The sequence below is a fragment of the Daktulosphaira vitifoliae genome, unplaced genomic scaffold (assembly GCF_025091365.1).
Source record: "Daktulosphaira vitifoliae isolate Bord-2020 unplaced genomic scaffold, ASM2509136v1 Scaffold_1, whole genome shotgun sequence".
Classification (NCBI taxonomy): domain Eukaryota; kingdom Metazoa; phylum Arthropoda; class Insecta; order Hemiptera; family Phylloxeridae; genus Daktulosphaira; species Daktulosphaira vitifoliae.
In genome coordinates this window covers 76688676-76710702 of record NW_026099572.1, presented here as the reverse complement: position 1 = coordinate 76710702, position 22027 = coordinate 76688676, and the positions used below count along the sequence as shown (strand labels likewise).

General features: G+C 25.8%; 3 protein-coding genes across 7 annotated transcripts in view; all 3 read right to left on the bottom strand.

Moving 5' to 3' along the window:
- Positions 1-10542, bottom strand: part of LOC126909563 (uncharacterized) — a 166079-nt gene extending 155537 nt beyond the window's left edge. For all 4 annotated transcript variants that reach the window (XM_050692001.1, XM_050692021.1, XM_050692008.1 and 1 more), the window contains exon 1: positions 10193-10542. The gene's annotated coding sequence lies outside the window, so the exon portion shown is untranslated. The remainder of the gene's footprint in view (positions 1-10192) is intronic.
- LOC126895574 (SCAN domain-containing protein 3-like) lies at positions 3725-5353 on the bottom strand. The gene has a single exon (XM_050667591.1). It carries the CDS (start codon positions 5351-5353, stop codon positions 3725-3727), a length of 1629 nt encoding a protein of 542 aa, XP_050523548.1.
- Positions 10543-17518: 6976 nt separating the features above from the next.
- Positions 17519-22027, bottom strand: part of LOC126909408 (potassium voltage-gated channel protein eag) — a 66493-nt gene continuing 61984 nt past the window's right edge. For both annotated transcript variants that reach the window (XM_050691834.1, XM_050691840.1), the window contains exons 13-15: positions 19200-19396; positions 18938-19121; positions 17519-18727 (exon numbers count right to left, since the gene is read on the bottom strand). In XM_050691834.1, coding sequence (XP_050547791.1) covers positions 17796-18727; positions 18938-19121; positions 19200-19396 — 1313 coding nt within the window. In that variant the 3' untranslated portion in view covers positions 17519-17795. The remainder of the gene's footprint in view (positions 18728-18937; positions 19122-19199; positions 19397-22027) is intronic.

Genomic DNA, 22027 nt, shown 5'->3' with positions numbered 1-22027 from the left:
TAACGAATTTTTAAATAAATATATTTTTGTATATATACTGAAAAGAAGTTTATTATCATGTAATATTTATCAAAGTACAAGTTGCTACTTATTTAACGTAGAGTTTCTTGGTATTTAAGTAAATTCTGATCACGTTATACAAGCAATAGTGCTAAATTTAGACAGCGGAATTCACCAAGTGGTACAATTTGTTTTCCCTGAGGAACACTGTGTATTCTGTAATACTGTGTAGTTTGAAATTACTATTTGTAGATTTTGTTTTTGATAGTGTCGATACTTAAGCCCCTTGTGATTATACAATATTGAGCACAATAAATGTCAATGCTTTATGGCGTATAACCACTGCCATATAAGTGCTTCAACATTAATAGAGTTTTTGAAAATCATACATCACGTTTTGATAGCATTGATTTTATTTTTCAAAGTTTTTTGCTATCATATAAGTAAAAAGCTTTCAGAGAAAATCGTTGAAATGTATTTCATTTCATTTTTCTTTCTTAATCATTTTTATCAGTAATGTACTTAAAACTTTTTATAAATTATAGAGAACCTTTTAGAAAGATTAATAATTTATTTATATTATATTCTGGGCTATTGTCTTAAATAGTCTTTGTAATATTATATCGAATTAAGCTCAAATTTTGGTCTACACTATTAAGGCAAAGATGATGTTTTGAATTTGATAAGTTATTCTGACATTATGTAATAACATTTATTTTTTGAGATGGTACGTCGAATAAAATAAAATACCAATACGAAATATAATGTAATTCACCATGAAATAATAAATGGTATACTGGTATAATAAAACAAACCTTGTTCGTATAGGAACGAACTTAATATTCAGTTCACATATTAAGGTCTGTTAGTGTTCAAGGCGTGATTTAGAAACCATATAAAATATTTTACTAGAATCAAGAACACAAACCTAACTAACTATTGTAGGGAAGCTTTATTGTGGTCGAAAAGTAAGAAATATTCGAATGACATTTAAAAAGTCGTCAAAGTTCAATAGAATACTAAATGTACATCTTAAATTTTTATAAGCATTGTAATTGTGCCCCGATATCGCGATTATTTCTACAAGCAATTTTAAAAAAGAACTTTATATGCAATATCATTAATTTACATTGTATGAGTATCATAAAATATTACTTTCATAAAATTTATTACATGCATGCTATATTAAGACCAGTTGACATTTAAAACTGTTGCTAAATTTTCAACTATTTTGACTAACAATTTTGACATATAATATTTTCTTTATGTATACAATTACCTACATTTTTTATATATGTATTATATATCACACACTGCATTGTACTATCAAGTAATCTGTAATGGCTTCAAAATAATCGTGTGATATATAAAATGAGATTTATTAAGTATAATACCTTCCATTTTTTCGTTAAGTCAATATTTTTCCATGCAAATATATTGATTAAAATTTAATTTAATTTTATATATCATTGTAAATATCAATATTACTGTAAAATAAAATTGTTCCATAGTGTAGATTTTTACTATTAAATGATGAATAGTCTAAATAAAATTTTGATTGATTGATGAATAACCAGTATTTTATTGTTAATATTTGAATTTTTATAATGATTAATTTTAGGTAATCGAGGTGTATAACGTAGAAAACTATGCGTTATGATAAAAATACAGCAATATTTAATACTAGCCCATTATTTTTATTTAATATTCATACCATTTCTAAATCTTCAAATACTAATATTTCAAAAAGTAATAATGAAAAATTGGTAATCGATCAATTAATTATTTATTTAGACCATTATTTTTAATTTTTAATATTAAAAAATAATAATAATTGTTATGTATTATGTGCATTAAGATTAAAAGAGAACAATGATTTACACTTAAAATATAATGGAAACTTTATTTATAATATAATTATGAAAAAATAAACTTTATTAAAATATATATTTTTTCGAAATAATATGCTATAAATAAATAAGATAATATACATATAAAATTAAAAATATATTTGTTCGTATATGTATACAATCATAGAAAATCAGTTAATATTTAGAACTATTTAAGAAATAATTTCAGGTTGTTTAGTATTTCACAATGACAAGAAAAGTAATGTGCAATCATAGAATGCATAATATGTATAGTCAATGAATAAACGATAAATAATGAATTTTAATTTAAAGAGTAACCCTATTCAACTGTTATTTCTGTTCAAAATGCTTTATACATGTTTTGCAGGTTTATAACCCTAATAAGAATTGATCTATTGATAAAAAATTCTTTTAAATTATTCTTGATCCTCTTTATGATTCACTTTTTTAAAGATTTTAAAACAATTATTTTGGTTAAATGTAAGAATGTATAATAATATCACATACATAATTCTTACACATCATTGATTGTTATTTTGTAACATTAAACCAATGTTTGAGTTCTGCAATTAATAATATTTTAGTACATTCATTACTTTTATTAAGAACTTTTATCTACAATTTCCCATTAAAAATTAAAATTTATATATTTGAATTTCTAGGACTTCTTAAAATTGTTGAATATTTGAGGCTTCTTAAAAATTATATCTTATATATTTCTTTGGCTTCTTAATATTGTTTGCATTTCTATGGCTTCTTAAAATTGTTTGCATTTTTAAGGATTCTTAAAATTTATGTTTTTATATTTCTATGGCTTCTTAAAATTTATATTTTTACATTTCTATGGTTTCCTAAAATGTTTGCTTTTCTAAGGCTTCAAAAAATTGTTTGCATTTCTATGACTTCTTAAAATTTATATTGTTACATTTCTATGGCTTCTTGAATGTTTGTATTTCTAAGGCTTCTTAAATTTTTTATTTTTGCACATACAGCTTCTCAAAATGTTTACATTTCTATGGATTCTTTATGTTAATGAAATAAATTTAAAAGGAATGTAAAATTGTATTGATAAATAAATAAGTATATAATGTTATAAATATATCATGATTTTAATTCTTAACATCTATTCTTTAATAATACAACTGTTCTAAATAAACTTATTTTCTATTACTAACTGTGAATGATAAAATATTCTATTGTAGTCCATTGTATAGGGATAACACAATAGATGAGTATTTTATCATAGAAGTATGCGGAAACAGTATAGTAATTGGATTATAACAAAACTACATAATCATAATAGTAATACGATGGTAAAGTTATTGAAGTTTGAAATAGAGGAATTTTGACAATAACCGTATTTCATGTTGAATTGTAGCAGTCGTATTGATCTTAATCACAGCACCCTCGGTACATTAAAAACCAAATAAGTCGGGAAAATTTAAAAGAAATTTTAATTTATTTAAAAACTTGAAAAATCTTAACTTTGATACGATATTTATTATAATTTAAATTTTATTGAATTAACTCCAGAAAAATGTAGTTGACAACATTTATGTGGCATCTAGATCAGTGCTTCTCAAACTTTTTTGTCATGGGGCCCCCCTAAATTTAATGTGAAACTGTCAAGGCCCCCTTAATCAAAATCATTAATTATTTTTTCTTAATTATATACTAAAACGAAATGGACTATTTCACACAAATAGATTATTAAAATGTATAGTAAATAAATGTTTTTAATATATTTTTGAAACAATTTTATAATAGTATTAAAATTTAAACTTATATAAACTTCAATTAATTGGTAATAAAAAAAACAATACAAAAATATTCAGTAGTAATGTTGATGATTATTAATGTGACGGGTGAGCTTGCATATTTTCGCATAACATATTTATGTCCGGTGTGATATTTGAAACTGAAATACGCAAGTTTGCTTCTAACGACTGTTGTGAAATGCATGATCTATGTTTGTTTTTTATAATTTGAAGTTGTGAAAATGCAGTTTCACAAAGATATGTCGATGCGAAAGGCATTAATATAAGTAATGCCGCTTTTGAAATTAATGGATACTCTTGCTGTCGTCTTAACCAAAATTCAGTAAGTTCTTTTTCATTAAATTCTGTTTCAAGAGTTGAGTCTTCTCTAATTTCAATTAGTTGCTCTTTTGCGGCCCATGGAATATGATCGTATTTTAAAGAAATAGAAAATGGTATTTTTACCCAATTTAGTTCATTATCTTCATTTAAATTTGGAAAATATTTAGATAAAAATGTTAGCATTGAAGACATATGGTCAGTTATTACACTTGAAACTGAAATTGCTATTGAAAGTTCATTAGCAGTAAGAAAATCATGTAAACTCGGAAACATTGAGGAATCTCCATTGTTAAATGCATTTAACCAAGAAGATAATTTTTGATTAAATGCTTGAATTTTTGAGGTAAGTATTAAAATGTTTGTACTTTTACCTTGAAGAGATAGATTTAATTCATTAACTTTATCGAAAAAATCTGCTAAATATGAAGCTAAACACATCCATTTTTCATCACTTAACAGTGCAGATAAATCTGGTTTAATATCACAGAGAAATATACGGAGCTCATCACTTAGTTCTATAACTCTTTTTAAAACTTTACCTCGGGATAGCCAACGAACGTCAGTATGGAATAGTAGTGTATTATGGTTGGATCCCACATCTTCACATAAAATTTTAAAAAGTCTTGAATTAAGAGCACGGCTTTTCACAAAATTTACCATTGATACTACATCATTCATTATTGAATTCAGTTCACAGCCAATTTTTCGAAAAGTTAAATGTTCTCTATGTATAATGCAATGAACAAATTTTACATCAGAATTAACTTTCATCACTTCTGCTTTAAACCCTGATATTTTACCAGTCATTGCTGCTGCTCCATCTGTACATACACCAACACATTTGGACCAGAATAGTTCGTTTATAAGAAAAAAATCATTTACTTTTTTAAATATATCTATTCCTTTAGTTGTCTCAGAAAGAGTTTCACAAAAAAGTAAATCTTCATTTATTTGTAGATTATATTGATATCTCACAAATACCATTAACTGGGCATTATTTGTAAGATCTGTTGATTCATCGAGTTGTATTGCAAAAGTGTCACTTCTTTTAATTTGAATTAATAATTGAGATTTTATATAATCTCCCATACAGTCTATTCTTCTTTTAATAGTATCATTAGAAACAGGGATGGACCGTAATGCCTCTGCAATTTTATCACCGTGTACAATTTCACATATTTTTATTGCTGCAGGTAAAACCAAGTTTTCTCCAATAGTAAAACTTTTTTTAGCTTTACTAATTAGTAAAGCCATTTCAAAAGAAGCTTTAAGAAGTGTATTATTTAAATTAGTATGTTTATCAAAAAAAACTACTTGCCGACTTTGTTCTGATGCTTTTCTTTCGAAAAAATCTGACGTTTTATTTTGGTGTTCGGGGTGCATAGTAATTAAGTGTCTACTTAATTTTCCAGGTCTCATGCAATCGTTTGAAAGTGTATTTAAACATATGACACACATTGGTCGTTCTTCCTTATTTACGCATGATACAATGAAACCAAATTTTATATATTCTGAATTGTACTTGCGTTTTTTTTTATTATTAGCAGGCAAAAATTCATTTTTTTTTTTATTGGTTGTTGAGCTAGAACTAGAAGTATCTGTTTTTATATTTGCTCTCAACCACTTTTCCATTTTTAATTTTTAAAAATATTTAACACAACACAAAACCAACGATATCGAACAAAGAAACACGAATGTACGACTGTACGACTGTAATGCTATATCATTAAAGTTATCATCATTGTCGATAGTCTATAATTTTATTGCATTTTATCTCACATTAGATTCTTATCTCATTCTTATTAAATAAAAACTATCTAACATTAGACTTTATCGGCTATGATTAATCATATGGTCTGTTTAATAACTAAATAACCGAAAATATTTTTAAAAAGGAATAAATATTTCACGGCCCACCAGTCATATAGCCACGGCCCCCAGTTTGAGAAGCACTGATCTAGATGACTGTATTTGAGCTGAAAACAAATATCTGAATAATATCAGATAGACCCTCTTACGCAGCTTTCTAAAAATCTTTATACGATACCTAGACGATATGATAAAAAGCTGTACCCTATCGAACCTATCACATATCGTTAGATGTGTGAAAATTAAGATATCAGAATTAACTAAATTATAGAATTTCGTCTTAAAAATGTTAATACTTTACATGTTAGCGTTCATAAAATGTATTATTTTTTAGAAATTCAACTTATTAATACTAAACAATCCAATTTATAAATAATATAAGTGTTGGAAAAAAAAATCAAGAATTCTGTGTTTTACGTATTTTATATCAAGTGCCTACATTTTTTACATAATACACAGCATGTTTATAATGAGAATGATTTTATATTATTTATCCAAATGTTGTATACCACAATTTTTAACTTATTTTATTATATAAGGGATTTTATTTTAGATAAGACCCGCGTGAAATATTTAGAAAATAAAATGCAATACCGTAACACATAAAAATGTAATTTATTAAAAACATTTTCGGTATTATCTTATTACTGAATTATTATAACTCAAATTTTAAAAGTCCTACCTACCTAACTATAATTATTTTAGGCTGAAAGAGCTGTTTTAATTGAACGAAGTTAAAGTTTATCGAATAACTAACAATTTGTTTTTAGATTTTTCAAATTATTTTTTTATAGTTTTACAGTCCATTGAGGGCTACAGCGGCCAAGATGAGGTTTCTTAACTATGGATACTCTGGAACAGGTGGTTAGTTCGTCGTTGGAAAGAGGAATGGCGATTCTAATTACTGAACTGATATCACGTTCAGCAATCGAAGCCATCTGTTACTGAGTGTTGAACCCGAGTCAGTGCATATCATGTACTATCCCGTTAACGTATCGGCAACACCGTTTGTTCATTTTTCTTTTATGATGACAGTAATAAAGATGATTCGTTTTAGTAAAAATCAATTTTTTTTTACTTAAATAACATCTATAATTTCATATTACTTAGAATTAATGCACATTCAAATAACTAGAGTTCTAAGGCTGTTTTAATTTAAGCCACAAGTATTTACTGTTATGATGATCTTCATAAAAAATTTTGTTAAGTAATTTTTTTATATAATATATTTTATCTAATCATTTTATTATTATAATATATGTATATATATTTTAAATAAAGGCATTAAAATAAATTCAAATATTGAAATATGATGAAAATTTTTTTTAGAACAAGCTGTTATATAATTAGGTTTACGTTTCATGAAGTTTACGTTTCATTTTGAAACTTTATTTATACTTTAAAAGAACATGTGTACCATATATGGACGATATACTTTTAGATTGGCTATTAAGAATATGTCACAGAAAAATTTAAATAAAACGTATGAGTTGTAATTTGAAAGTTTTTTATACCAATATGGTATTTATTTTTAAGAGAACAACTTAGTTTCTACTCTGATGATACTGCCTTTTTTATTGGTCATAAACTTGTGTTTCTTGACTCTTCATAAATGATTTTACCATAAAATAGATGCCTACGGTAGTCTGATGCTGTCCACGTTTCTATTTAGTGTTCTCTTCACGTTGTACACGTCGTTCATTTTACACTATGTGTCGTTAAAAAATTAATGGTTTATATTTCCGCCAACACAATTGTATCCGTTGATTTTAGATTATATTCATATTAAACGTCATAATAATACACATATTACGTCGATATATTCTTCGAATCTTTTACATAATATACACAGTTTCGAATACGAATCATTTTGCCCATTAATTTGACATTATCTTTTTTAAAAAACGACATTAAATAGTCATAATAAAATCCTATAAACAGGTAATGCGAGTAATTTTATATTTAATGGGACCTTTTGAAAAAAATATTCAAAGAATACAATTTCCGTTGTGTCAATTTCAATTAAATCAAATTGACAACAGAGATCTTAAAAGAATTTTGGTTATTTCAAGAACAGTGAAAACATTTAAATACAAAAAAAATCATATGGTCTTCCATATTTTTATTTTAAAGGTTTTTAAATTGCATTATTGACAGTTTTAATCCAATTGCACATTATGTGATAAGTACTAATTGTTTTCTCAAAAAAAAAAAAATAAATAAATAAAATAAAGTAATGAAAATAAAAATTTAATTATAAATTAAGAGTTTACGATGTGTATAATAGTGTCTGAAATAAAATTGATGCATATTATTCACGGTTGTTCGAGGGCTACGACATCAACATAATGATCCACTTTTATCAAACACGGTTAAGACTATATTTTCTATTCAAATGACGTCATTGACTATCTATAATAAGCGTTATGCTTATAGTATCAATATTTAACATTAAACAAACGTACATACGTTAAATTAAAAATAAATTTTCAACGAAATATTCATCCCTATTTTCGATGATATTCAAAAATACATCTACAGCGAAAATATTTAATTTTTTTTAACATTAAAGAACCATAGAACAAAAACTCGTAATATATGGGAGTTTTTTTAAATCACGCATAATTTCTACAATTTTCAATCTATATTGTAAAAATTATATAATTTATTTTTTCATCACAAAACAATACAACTTGTCCACGAAAAATTGAAGAAACCTAAAGATTGTTAGCTGATAGTAATTTCATAAAAAAAACATCTACTCTCTACCTATATTGAGTTATTTTACATGCATTAATAGTAAATACACTGTATGAAATCGATCACATTTCTTTACAATGAATTATATTTTATAAAATTTATCTAATTTATTTAAAGAATTTTTGAGATTGTTATTATTATTTATTGAATCATATGATAATTGTCAAAAACAAAAGAGCAAGTACAAAATTAATTGCATTATTTTTAAATTTACATTAAAATCAGTTGTTATTTTCAAAGAGTACTGAAACAATAATTGAAAGTAGGTGATGATAATTATTCAAACGAAATTTGTGTTAGTGTAGTAAATTCCTTTTTGCGAATCAGATTGTAATGTTTGCGTACTCTTGTGGAAATATCTATTGCCTCTTGACCACAGTATTTATTGCACTTGACATAAATTTTCTGTTATATAAGTAGAAAATATGACAAAAACAGAATCGAAACTGTTTTAATTGTTGAAATTTACTAACCAGAACTTTCAATAAACAGAGCACACTATTGTCATGTACATTTATAAATAAATACAATTTAGTTGTATTTATGCAAATAATTTCTTATATGTTTTAATAAATTTAGTTTGTAGTTATTTGAAAACATTTGATATATGTAACAAATAAATTTTATTCATAATTATTCTGGGGTAAAAAAATTATGAAATAAGTTTGTTTTGATTATAATTATGACTATTGAAATTCTAAACATTAATGTATCTTTAATTTTACATAATAATTTCACACTTGTGAATGTTTAATACTAGAAACCCGTTGAAAATAAAAAGTTGGATAACATTTTTAAAAATATGTACCTTAAACGAGGTAAAAATGTTTGGCCTTATGGAAAAACACGAATTAGGAGTCACCTTGTCATATGTTTGAGTTTACATTGAGAAAATATGTCATTAAAAACAATTTTAAACATGCATCAGCATAACAAAATAATGTACTGTTAGAAAATTACAAAGATACTAAAATTTCTTAATACTGAAAAGTTTATATGTACATAAAAGTATAATAAATATTTGTTGAAATTTTAATTATTTAAAAAAAACTGCTCAGTAAACCTTGTAAGACGATATTAATCAGATGCATACAGAAACTAAATTATTTGAATATTTTCTAACAATATTTAAATTAATTTAATATAATATTTAAATTTTTAAAGAGTACCCACAAGTACTCAAATGAATTTTCAGTCAGACTAGAATAAGCAAATGTGACTCAATAATATTTCATATTAAGCTAATGAAATGCCAATTTTAAGCAAAGATTATTGGTTAAGATTTCATAAACACAACAACGAAAAATATTAAATCTGAAACTTGTATAATATTTTTAGACACCCAAGTTTATTTGATAAATACATAATTATGATAAATGGCATGTAAAAAATTATAAAGCAATTTTCCTGACAGATTAATATTTTTCAGTTAAAATGTAAACTTTCGTGGAGTATAAATATTCATAACTATGGAACATATTTTTAGACCTGGATCACGTTTTTCATGGGATTAACCACATTTTTTTTGAATATAAACAAATAGAAAATTGAAAATTTTGAAAAGTTTGTACTCGTCAGTTTCCATGTACTTACGGTTTTTTTCCAATGGCGGTTTTTCAATGAATAGTTGGTCCTGTTCTAATCAACATTAGTAACAATAATAGTTTAAAAGTTTATTTAAACTCTAGACCGATAAAACGCTAATGATTTCTGTTTCTGACAGAGATGAAATGTTATTAAAAAAATCAAAAGGAAATTAAATTACACCACGGCCGAAAACTGACAAACGCTTGCTATTATTATTTTTTAAATGAACTTACGAAAAATAAACAATAGTCATCGACACATTTCACGACGTCGTGTTCAATAAAAAAATAATGTTTGCGGCGCTAACGGTTAGAACGGAGAGAACAAACTCGCGAACGGTCCCGACAAAACTAATGTACCGGCAGCAAATGGCTTAACGATATTTGCACGCGGTATCGCATGTCGCCACATTTCTGCCGGCGTATGCGTGCGACGTTCGTTGTGCTCGTTTCTGTTGGCCGCTAAATTTCAGCAAAAGTTCCCAAAAATATCCATTGGTTGTGTTTTATAATATTTTGATAATCTTTTTGAGTATGTTTTTCCTATATCAGCATCGAAGCTAAAAAAAACCATCTCTCTGCGTTTGAAAATCGTCCACCTGATCTTTCCTGAAAGGGGCGACTAATCAATCCGTTTTCAAGATTGACAATAGAGAAGAAAAAGACTAATGTTATCGGAGCAAATGCAATTGTTCACAGTTCCAATTCAAAATGTTTATAAGTGCATTCGGTTTTTACGTATCAATACGAAATGATTTCCATCTGTTTAAATATATCTCGCGAGATAATTAAAATAAAAAGTAATATTACTATGAATATTAAATTTATAAAAAACAAACAGAATATTAATTTGTAATAGACTCTCCCTGACTACGTTACGTTAAAGTATTTGTTTACTTGTTATGCACACTCTTATAAAACTTAATGCGATCCAAAAGTTTTAATCGCACTGTATTTTAACAGTTTATCATAAAAGTAACCCCAATGAATTATAACTTGGACTATTTATCGTATAAAATAGGCCAAGTTAATAGATATGTCAAAGCATATGTTTTCATCATATTATGTGAAAAGGAAGGAATTCAAAGATTCGTCTTGGCTGTGTACTCAAATTTTTGTTTTATATAAAACAAAAATGTTTTATATTTGTCTAGAAAAATTGAATCGAAGTAAAAAAAAAGTCGCATTACGACGACCTTTAGTTTAGTATAACAGTTTACTTATTTTCTGAATTTTAAACGACGTGACGCAATTCAAAAAGTACTTAAGTTTAGTATTTTATAATTTTAGTTTAACAGTTTTGTTGTTCAGTTTAATGTAATTCATCATCCTACGATTAATTTCATAGTGAAAATTCATATAACAGTTTGGTTTAAAAATACTGTTTATATCAATTAGAAACCAAAAAACCTATATATTAGTCCATGCTTTGTAAAAAAGAAAAAAACTCATATTTAAATATAAAACATTTCGAATTATCTAACATAATTTTCAAGTGAAGTTCCAAAGTGATGAGGTTATGTCGTTAAGCTTTCTCTATATTGCGTCGTCGATAAAAATACTTGTTTTCGCTTTTGTACCTATATTGCCTACCTAATGCGCCGTGCAATAATACTTTACATAAACACGATATTTACCATATTCTACTTCCTGTTTCACATCGATAACGTCTGCTCAAGTAAAATCAATTTATTCTCAAAGTACTAACCGTTAAAATTTGTCAGTAATGTGACATAGAAAAATTCTTTACCTAGCCATTTTTCAACTTGATCATCAGTAATTTTTTTTCAAGCAGTCATAAAAAAATAGCGAAACATTACAGTATTTTTTAAGTTTACTCAAATATTTCATTTGAATTATTTAAAAATATTCATTTCTTGTGATATTATAATTTGAATTTATTTATTTATTGACCTGACGAGGCCGTGAATAAATATATAGAATAATTGGATAGCATTTTCAATAATTACAAAAACTTTAAACAAATCTAAATATTATCTAATGTTCATAAAATAAAATAATAATACAATTATGAATTAAGTAAGCAGTTTTGAACATAATTTAGTATTTATTTATTTGGACCTTAATTCGTCTACTAAATAGTTATATAAAAAATAAGCCTGTTTTTATATATTAAAATTTAAGTAGTATCCTTAAATTTCTTATTTTTCGTATTTCAAAAGCGTTCGCAATTTTTTCATCATAATTTATATAGATGAAATGTATTCATCTAGATATTTTTTTAAATTAAAATTTTAATCATTTTTGTATTGTTTTCAATGAACTATATGCAAAATTAAGATTTTCTATCTTCCTAATTATCTTTTATACAACATAAATAAAATATGAGATATCAAACTGATTTTCTCCAAATGAAATTAATTTAATATATTTCAAATTATTTTATAACACGTAGAATTTATTTAACACAAATCAATGAAATTTTGTTACTAAAAAATATTTTAACACATTTTTCTAATGGAAAAAAGTTTTTAAATAAATATGTTTTTTTTTATTATGTAATCATTTTATACATCTAATATTGAAAATTATGAAAACAAGCTCAATATTATCCAATAAAGTTTCTCGAGTAATAAGTTTAACAAATACTTTTCAATGAAAATTGTAAAACCTCTAATAATGGATTCGAAAAATAATATTTTTTTGTAGTCACAGTAAAATAAAATAAACTAATTTCATAACTTCAGCAAACAAAAAATAAATAAAAATAGTATATATTAATATTTGTAAGCCTTGTAAAATAATATTATCATTTAAAATAATTCAAATAACTTGACGATGACTAAATGTGATCCTTCAGTTGTAGTTTTTTTGCAAGTAATTGTGTGTTACATAGAAAAACATCACCAATACTAAATCTTTCGTTTTCTCTTTCTGGCCCTTTTTATAGTACGTATTCTGGGAAGTTGAAATTAATTTGAATTATTTACATTAAGTCAACATATACCTTAATATCATTACGGGTGTTTACCGTTCACCAGTAAATGCAAAGTACCAATTGAATGGTACTAGTTGTATACGTTTTTTATGGCAATAAAAACAATGTGATGTTAATGCCGGACGACCATTTCTCAACAAAATTAAGTTAGATGGATTTGCATGTTCGGTATAGCGGTGACAACGCACACAATATAAGGGCTTCCTCATTAGTCTTTCGTCTGCTATTATGGGTTCTCGGTAATGTAATAAACTGAAAACAGTTCTATGATTATTTAATTTTAATATGTTAATATTTTTTTTTTTAAACAAAAAGGGCTTTTGGCATTAGCAAGCCATCTTTAAATTAAAGTTGTTTCGTGAAAATTATAGGTTCCATAATTTCTTATAATATTTTAATAAAACAAATTGTTCTATCAAGTAATATTTACCAGGTATTTATCACATTATCTTTAGTTGATATAGGTAACTTTTGCATTATAGAAATTTTCAATTTTGATATGGTAAGGATTTTTGTTTAATTAATTTAGCATTTATAGAATTTACAGATTGCAGAATTTATGTTTAACTGTTACAATTTTTACTACAATAAAATGTTTATGAAAAATATCGACAGTCCTACATCAAATTGAAATTTATTCTTTCAGTAACTATAGATACACGTTTATTTATTATATATTACATTATTCACGGCACTTGCAATAAATTTATATTTATGAGAAACTATTATTATTATTTTTTTTTATATTTTTCTTAATAACTATTGATGTATCATATCAATCTAATGATGGCTAATGTATCCATTTTTTTCTATTACTATATCAAAATTTTATAACTCTAAACTTATATAAACATTAATTTAATGAATAGAATGTGATTTAGTTTTATATTATAATATATTTTACTATATAATGAGGAAAATAACTGAACATTTCTTTATTCGGAAATGAATGTTTTACTTTTTTAATTTTCCTTACTATATGATATACGCTTTAAAATATTTTGAAGAACAATTTGTGTGTAGTGTGACTAATTTCGTCTAATTTACTTCAGGGACCTTATAATATTGTAGAAAGTATTATGACTGTAATATACTGTAGTCATAATAGATACTACTATATTACAATATATTTAATCATTAAATTTAGAAAAATACATATATTAATGTTTAGTTTATTACACTATTAAGATGGAAAAATTGTAACATTGTAATGATAAAAACTGAATATTAACTAACCAATATCTGTTATATGAAATCTATGAAACTACGAAAAATAGAATATATAAATTTCAAATACTATTTTTAAATTATATTCAAAATTATATGAAAGTTTAATGTAACACGAGAAAAACATTTGAAAAAATCTTATAGATTCGTATTTCTATATTCAGAAAAATATTTTTATAAAAATTAGTTTTAATTCTATTCCATTAATAATAAATTGGTCATGAATCAAAAGTTATTATAGGTTAAACTATTATTCTTAATGAATACAGAAATATTTTTAAAAATATATCTTATATTTTACTATTTTGTATGGTGTAGTACTATCCAAAATTTATTTCCATTCAAATCATATTTGAACTAAATGTCTTAGTATTTGCCTACAGTATTATAAATACTTTCATGGTAAACAAGTTAACAAGTTGTTTCTGAGTATAAACCAGGGTAAGGAAAAAAAATTTCGGTTTTTGACAATTATTAACCTTAGAAATCCTTGAAAAAATTTAGGTACAAATAATCTAACTTACTAGATATCATAAAAACCAAAATAATTTCGGTTCCCGGGTCTGCTATAAAATATTTGATACTGATTTGAATATTTTTTTATCTCGTAATGTAAATGGAATGTGATAGGTGGATGCTTTTAACATATTTTCTATTATTTTTATTATTTCATTATTTAATAGAGTTAATAATTTCAAAATAGTAAGCTAATAAATCATCACTTAACAAACTTATTCTTACAAATTACATACACTGTGTATTAATTTAATTGCCTATAGACAATATTTATTAATACTATAGTCAATAAGGACATAGGTACAAGTAAAAAAACATTTTTTTCTTTTTTGAAACAAAGTTAATTAATTTGATTTGCACAGCGAATAATTGAATCACATTTTGTACACGAGCGCTAAGTTTATGATACATTGATTAATCTTCAAATTACTAATCTGTGCCTAATATTTACAAAGTGGAATTAAGTCGTATAGAAAATAAATTTAATAAAATAGAATAAAACAATCTCTACTTTCTAATTAAAAAAATTACAAGTCAATTAATTAATCACTAAATTTATTACACTAATTTTGGAAGTTTATGGCTTCAAAATTACTAAATTACAAAACACAAAATAGAAGGATATAAATAAACAGTCTACTTTACAATAACATTATGGAAATAAGTATCACATGATAACAAAATACATCGGTAAAAGGCAGCGATTTCTATATTGGAATAGATAAATCTATATAATTTGAGCACTTTTTCGTGCAGGAATGTTAAAAAAACCTTAAAATAACTACATTATTCTTGTCTTTTGAACAGCTATCATCTTACAAACATTTAAGTATGGTTCATTCGTTTAAACATTGTTCTATTGGCGTTGACCATAAATAAAGACCCGTAAGACGATAAAAATTCGAGAGACAAATTATTTTTTTTAGACGATGTTTGAATATTTCACTTGTCTCATTGTAACTATAAAGTGATTGTGTGACGAGCTAAATCTAATTTCAATTTTGCTTACTTCAAGGTTCTTTTAAGACATAAAATTATACATAATTAACGACAAATCCATACATTGCACAACAATAATAAAATTGTGAAAGACAGTCGGTAACAAAAACAAATAGAGTTTTGTATTTATACATAACATATACCTTTATAATTGAAAATTTTAGTAAATGTAAAATGACATAAAAAAAATAAATCGAAAGTTAATTAATTTTTGTTATAAACGTAATTACATATTCTCACCGTTAACTATTTTAAATAAAAAATAAAGTGCAATATTCTCTCAAAGTGCATTCAAAATATTATTTGATAATTTATCAAATATAATTTTATTAATTTTTAATTACCAAAAAATTCTTGTTTATAAACAAAATTGTGCTGAAAATCGATAGAAAAGTTAAAATTTAGTAGTTAGTATATCAAATAATTAACTGTGATCACTATAAAATATTTTATAGGTAGTAAAGTTGTTAAAAAAATTATTTGTACTTCTAAATTTTTACTATTAATCTATTTTAGACTTTATATAATTATATATTTACACCCAAATGATCATAAAAAGGATCTTGTGGAAGGCACTTTTAAAAATTCTCCCTTCTCGATGTGTCTTTTTAAAACTAGAAATTCGATGTGCAAATTAAAATATTTTATATATTTCCTAATAAAATTTGAATTATTTTCAAATCGATTTACTATTTATTACTTTAAGAGGTAATAATTTAATTTATTTTTGATTTGCTGTGTTTTTTATTCACTATTTGACTTATGAATACATATTTTGATTCTTTTAATATTAATTCCTTTGATGAAAAAGATAGTCTTAGCGCAAAACATAAATTACATTATTTAATCCCGTATAAATTATCTAGTCATTACAATAATATGTTAAGTTAGTACGAAAAAAACGCAATAGTTAAAAACAAATAGATTGCATCAGAAACCTGAAATATCATATACTTTAATTTTTAGTTTTTAAAAAACTTTTGAAGTCTCATTTTTGCTAATAAAAATATATTTTATACTTTTACTAATTCATTTGTATTGATTAAACTAGATCTACTAATGTTAAACTAAACTATTACAAAATTCCCGTATTTAATGAAAAAACTAAGCTAACAAATGATTTTTGTGGACATATTGTGTAATAGTTTAAATATACAGTTATATTAGTAAATGTAAATAAAATTTTATGTTTGGTAAAATGTTCAATGAATGATAATTTAACCCTTTTTGAAAGATTATTATATTTTTAAAATAATTTAAAATATTATATGTATAAAAAAATGAATATTTTATATAAATTAAATAATAACTGCTGAAATTAAAAACGTTTCTAATTAAAGTGAAATGTATAAAAATCTTAATTCACATTATTGATATTTAATAATATATTCATAAAAATTTATTGCACAAAAATTATAGTATAGAGATGTAATTTATTAAGAATTAAAAATTAATTAATTTAAAAAAAACAGTTTTATATAAATTTTAATTATTATTAAACTATATAATATATGAAATATTTTAATAAAATTTTTATTTAATTTTTGATTATAAATAAAAAAGTTTCATATCTTAAAAATGGAATAAATTTTAATGGTTTTCTATACAGCAAACCAGTAACGATAAAAAATGTTCACTGATAATACTTTTTATTAGTTATTTTATAATTTCTTATAAACACTTCTAATATATAAAAACCAAATTACCCAATTAAGAATTTAATTTACTAAATTAATTTTAATAATTTCTCAAATTTTAATCTCAAGTTACTCTTAATCATGTTTACCCATTAAGCGAGAAAAAATAGTATAATAAAATATGAAATATGTAAATATTATCAAGTCTAAAACATAATTACAAGACATTAATCTCATTTCGTACATTTGATTTAATATTAATGATTTATATATTACAAGAAGTCAGTTGACCTAGGCGGACAAGATTTTTTGAGCGATTCCGATCTTGGAGGTGGAGGCGGTGATTTGTCTTTGGGGCTGTATGGCCTCATTGGCGGCAAGACTGATGGGGTAGACCTTGTTCGAGATTTGCTTCGTCGACGCCGCATCATTGGCGGTAATTTAGGCGTCATTGGCAAACTTAGGTCATCTGTACTTTTTGTTCGGCAACCTCTTATATCACTTCCATCAGGCGTGGGTAACGGTAAAGGTAAGTTGGTTAAATTATCTAATCTACCAAAAATTCTCTGCATCATATCCTCAATGGCAATTAACCTAAGATTTATGGATTGAACATCTGTCTTAAGGTCGTGCATTTTAACCGACAAGTCCTCTTGATCAAGAGGTGGTGGAGGTAATATAACTGATGTGCATGGTGGAGGGGGAGGTGAAATTGCCACTGGATAAGTGTAATCAGTGGACGTAGCTACCGAAATCATAATTGGTAATGCTGCATGTACCTCTGATTCAGTTCTTGGAGGTCGCAAGTTTTCGTCTGATTCTTCAATGGTCCCTTGTCTAGTTTGTGATTGAACTAAATTAGGAAATGGTTCAGCAGCGGCTGAAGGAACTTTTTGAAGTTTTGGAAAAACTTTGTGGCCGTTTCCAGGTTGCTGCCTATTAGGTGAATCTCTAATTTTGGCTGGAGCACTCTGTAAACTGACAACTGAATTATCCGCTGAGTCAGTGCTTCCGTTACCACCACCTAAAACTTTTCCCCATTTAGATATTTTTTTTGGTGCAGGTTTTGGAGGGGTAGCTCTAGGTCCACTGGAACTTGACGCCTGTTGATCTTCACTCTGCTGTCTTAATACTAAAGGTAACACTTTTGGACGGCCAGTTCCACCACCATCCGAAGGATCTGCTACAGTTCCCGATGATTGTCCTAATGTAAAAAAATCATAGCACATATATAATGCTTATGTTTTAGTTGTTTAAATATTAAATTTTAAATTTTTAGTTAGTTTTTTAAAAATATAATTTTTAAGCTAATCAGATATTATTTTATTATTTACAATTTTCTTTATTGTTTCCAATTAATTATATCATTGACAATAAACATAAAATAAAGGAAATTTTTTTTAATTATACCAACCCTCGCTTTTATTTTCGTCACTCTGTTGTAAACCAATAACTTGACTGGGAGCTCTGTCTTTACGGAATTTCGTAAAAATTTTTCGAACTAGTTGATCTCGTTGCTCATCCAGTTGAGGTTCATTCTTTCGTTTTTCAGCCAACTCTTTTTCTCGGCGTACATCAGCAACTTTTCGAAATATAAGCTAAATAATTAACACTTTACCTTTTAATACTGTATTTTAAAATATTACATCTGAAATATTGAAATATATAATATTTACTCTGTGCCTAAGATTATAAGTGAGAATTAAATTTCTTGAAAACGAGTTAGCAAATGCTTGATAGAAATCTAAAACTTCTAAAAGTCGGTCTCTTTTTATCGTGTGTAAATCACAGTAAGTTAGTGCGCGTACGTTAGCTGCTGATTGCCCCAGAGCAGTGTCTTTCCAAAATGAATCTCCAAACACATCTCCTTTACCTGCATATAATTGATACTAATTATGTTTATTGCGAGTTTTTTCGATTCAAATAATTCAAATTAAATTTTAGTATATATTAGAATTAATAAATGTAAAAATATTTTCTTTTGCTTGTATTTCACAGTTAATACTAAATAATGCCGAAATGTCTTATATAGCATAACTTTTTTATACTAAAAAGCTTGTACTTATGGTTAAAATAAAGAATTTCCTTCAAACTTCATTAAGTTTTATTATACTTAAACTACTAATTCCTTGTCAATATTATTAAAATATATATATATATTAGGGTGGTCTAAAAAAATTACTTAAAAAAATTTTGTCTTCCTACCATCTAAATTTGTTTTCTAGAGTTTAAAAATAGTTTCCACATTTATACTTATGAAAAAAAATTATTTTTGAGCCATCCCAAGCAATTTAAAGTTTTTATTGTACAGAATAACCTACGGTATTTTTCCTATACTATACTTATAAATATTAGTATTATTGCAATTGTAATATTTTCTTATACGACTGTATTATTACTATATCAATAAATAAAACATTTTATCTATACTTCTGACAGGGTTATTCCTATGTATTGTACAGTTTATAACTTATTATACTATGACTATATATTAAAGGTTGATATACGTCTATTACCATTGTAGAATTATATTTTAGTTGACAGTGCGCTGTTTTGATGTTCGTGTCACTCTAATTGTTAATTGTCAGTGTGCTTTAAATGTGAATCAGTGCTAATTTAATTATACATATATTTATTCAGTAAATTAAAAATGACAACGCGAAGTAATACTTATATTTATTTAATTGGTCAGCCTATTTCAACTGTACCAAGTAATCGTTTGCCGTCTAATGGTGAAGTATTACGGTTTTTCTTTCATATTTATCGTATTGAAAAAATTTGTTTAAATATGCATGCAATAAAGTGATCGAAGAAGTTACATTTGTTTGGAATAAAGCAAGAATACCGACAACTCGAAAAGATAATGCTATAAATAAGTTTAAAAAACTTTATAATCAATGGCTAAATCTTTTCAAACATAAAAATAGAAAAACAGAGCTTCACCGACAACACGAATGTGGGTTTCATATAAAATTGACCAATCTCTTCGATATCGCTGATGCTGATGCTTTAAAAAAAATTAAAATTGATGAAGATAGACAGTTTTTACTGGCACAACGGATGCCAGGGAGAAGAGGTTTTATGTCTACAGTGGACGTTTTTACCACGCAAAAAGAGAATCGTAAAGATAAACGAAAAGAAAAACAACAACTCTATAAAGAAAAAGTTACTAATCAAAATTTGAGTAATTTTTATGATTTTACATCATTAAGTACAGAAGAAAACCATTCTAGTGATAATACTAATTCCGACGATGATTTTATTGTCAATGAAAAAAAATCAAAAAAAGTTCAAAAAGTAAAAAGAAATTGAAACCTTTGATCACATCAGAATTATCAGCTGTGCTAGATAGAACTAAGGTCAGTGATCGGCAAGCCACCTTTATCATTGGAGCTACACTAAAAAGTCTTGGAGAGAATATTGATACGTTTGCATGTAGTCAAAGTACGATAAAACTACATCGTAAGAAATTAAGGCAAGAAATGGCTAGTTTTATTAAAGAATCATTTACAATAAACAGCAAATTAACAGTTCACTGGGATGGAAAACTGATGTTGGACCTCACTCATTTACAATATGTGGACTGTCTCCCAGTATTGGTGTCAGGTGGAGATGAAATTAAATTACTGAGTATTAAAAAATTATCTTGTTCAACAGGAGAAATGCAGGCACAAACCGTTTTCGATTGTTTGAGTGAAAAAGAATGGAATTTATACAAAAATATCGTTGCAATGTGTTTTGATACAACATTTTCGAATACTGGTAAAAACAATGGGTCATGTGTACTATTAGAACATAAACTTGGAAAAAACTTATTTTGGCTTGCATGCAGATATCATATTTTTGAATTAGTCATTGGAACAGCATTTCAAGCAGTGTTACCTTCAGCGACAACAGGCCCTGATAACCGAATGTTTGTACGATTTCGATCTTCTTGGTCTAAAATTGATCATTCTGCATACGTTATAGCAAACTCGGCTATTATTCAAAGGATTACAGAGAATATACGACATGAACTAGTTAATTTTTGCCAAGAAATGCTTAAAATAAAACAAGTAAGAGATGATTATCGTGAGATGCTGGAATTATCAGTTATATTTCTTGGTGAAGAACCTACCAGAGGAATAAAATTTATGACTCCAGGTGCTACTAGTCATTCACGTTGGATGTCAAAAGTAATTTACTGTTTAAAAATATTTATGTTTAGTGGACAATTTCATCTAAGTACCAAAGAAAAAAGGGGCCTCGAGGAAATATGTGTTTTCATTGTAACCGTCCATTTAAAAAATTGGTTCACTGCAACTTTGGCGGCATGTGCTCCAAATAATGACTTGCAACTGATAAAGACCTTAATAAAATATGATAATCCACATATTTCAAAAGCCACTGTAAAAAAAATGATGGGTCATTTATGGTATTTGTCAGATGAGTTAGTTGGTCTTTGTCTGTTCGACAAAAATGTCCCTGTTGAAACCAAATGTAAGATAATTTACGCCATAAATAA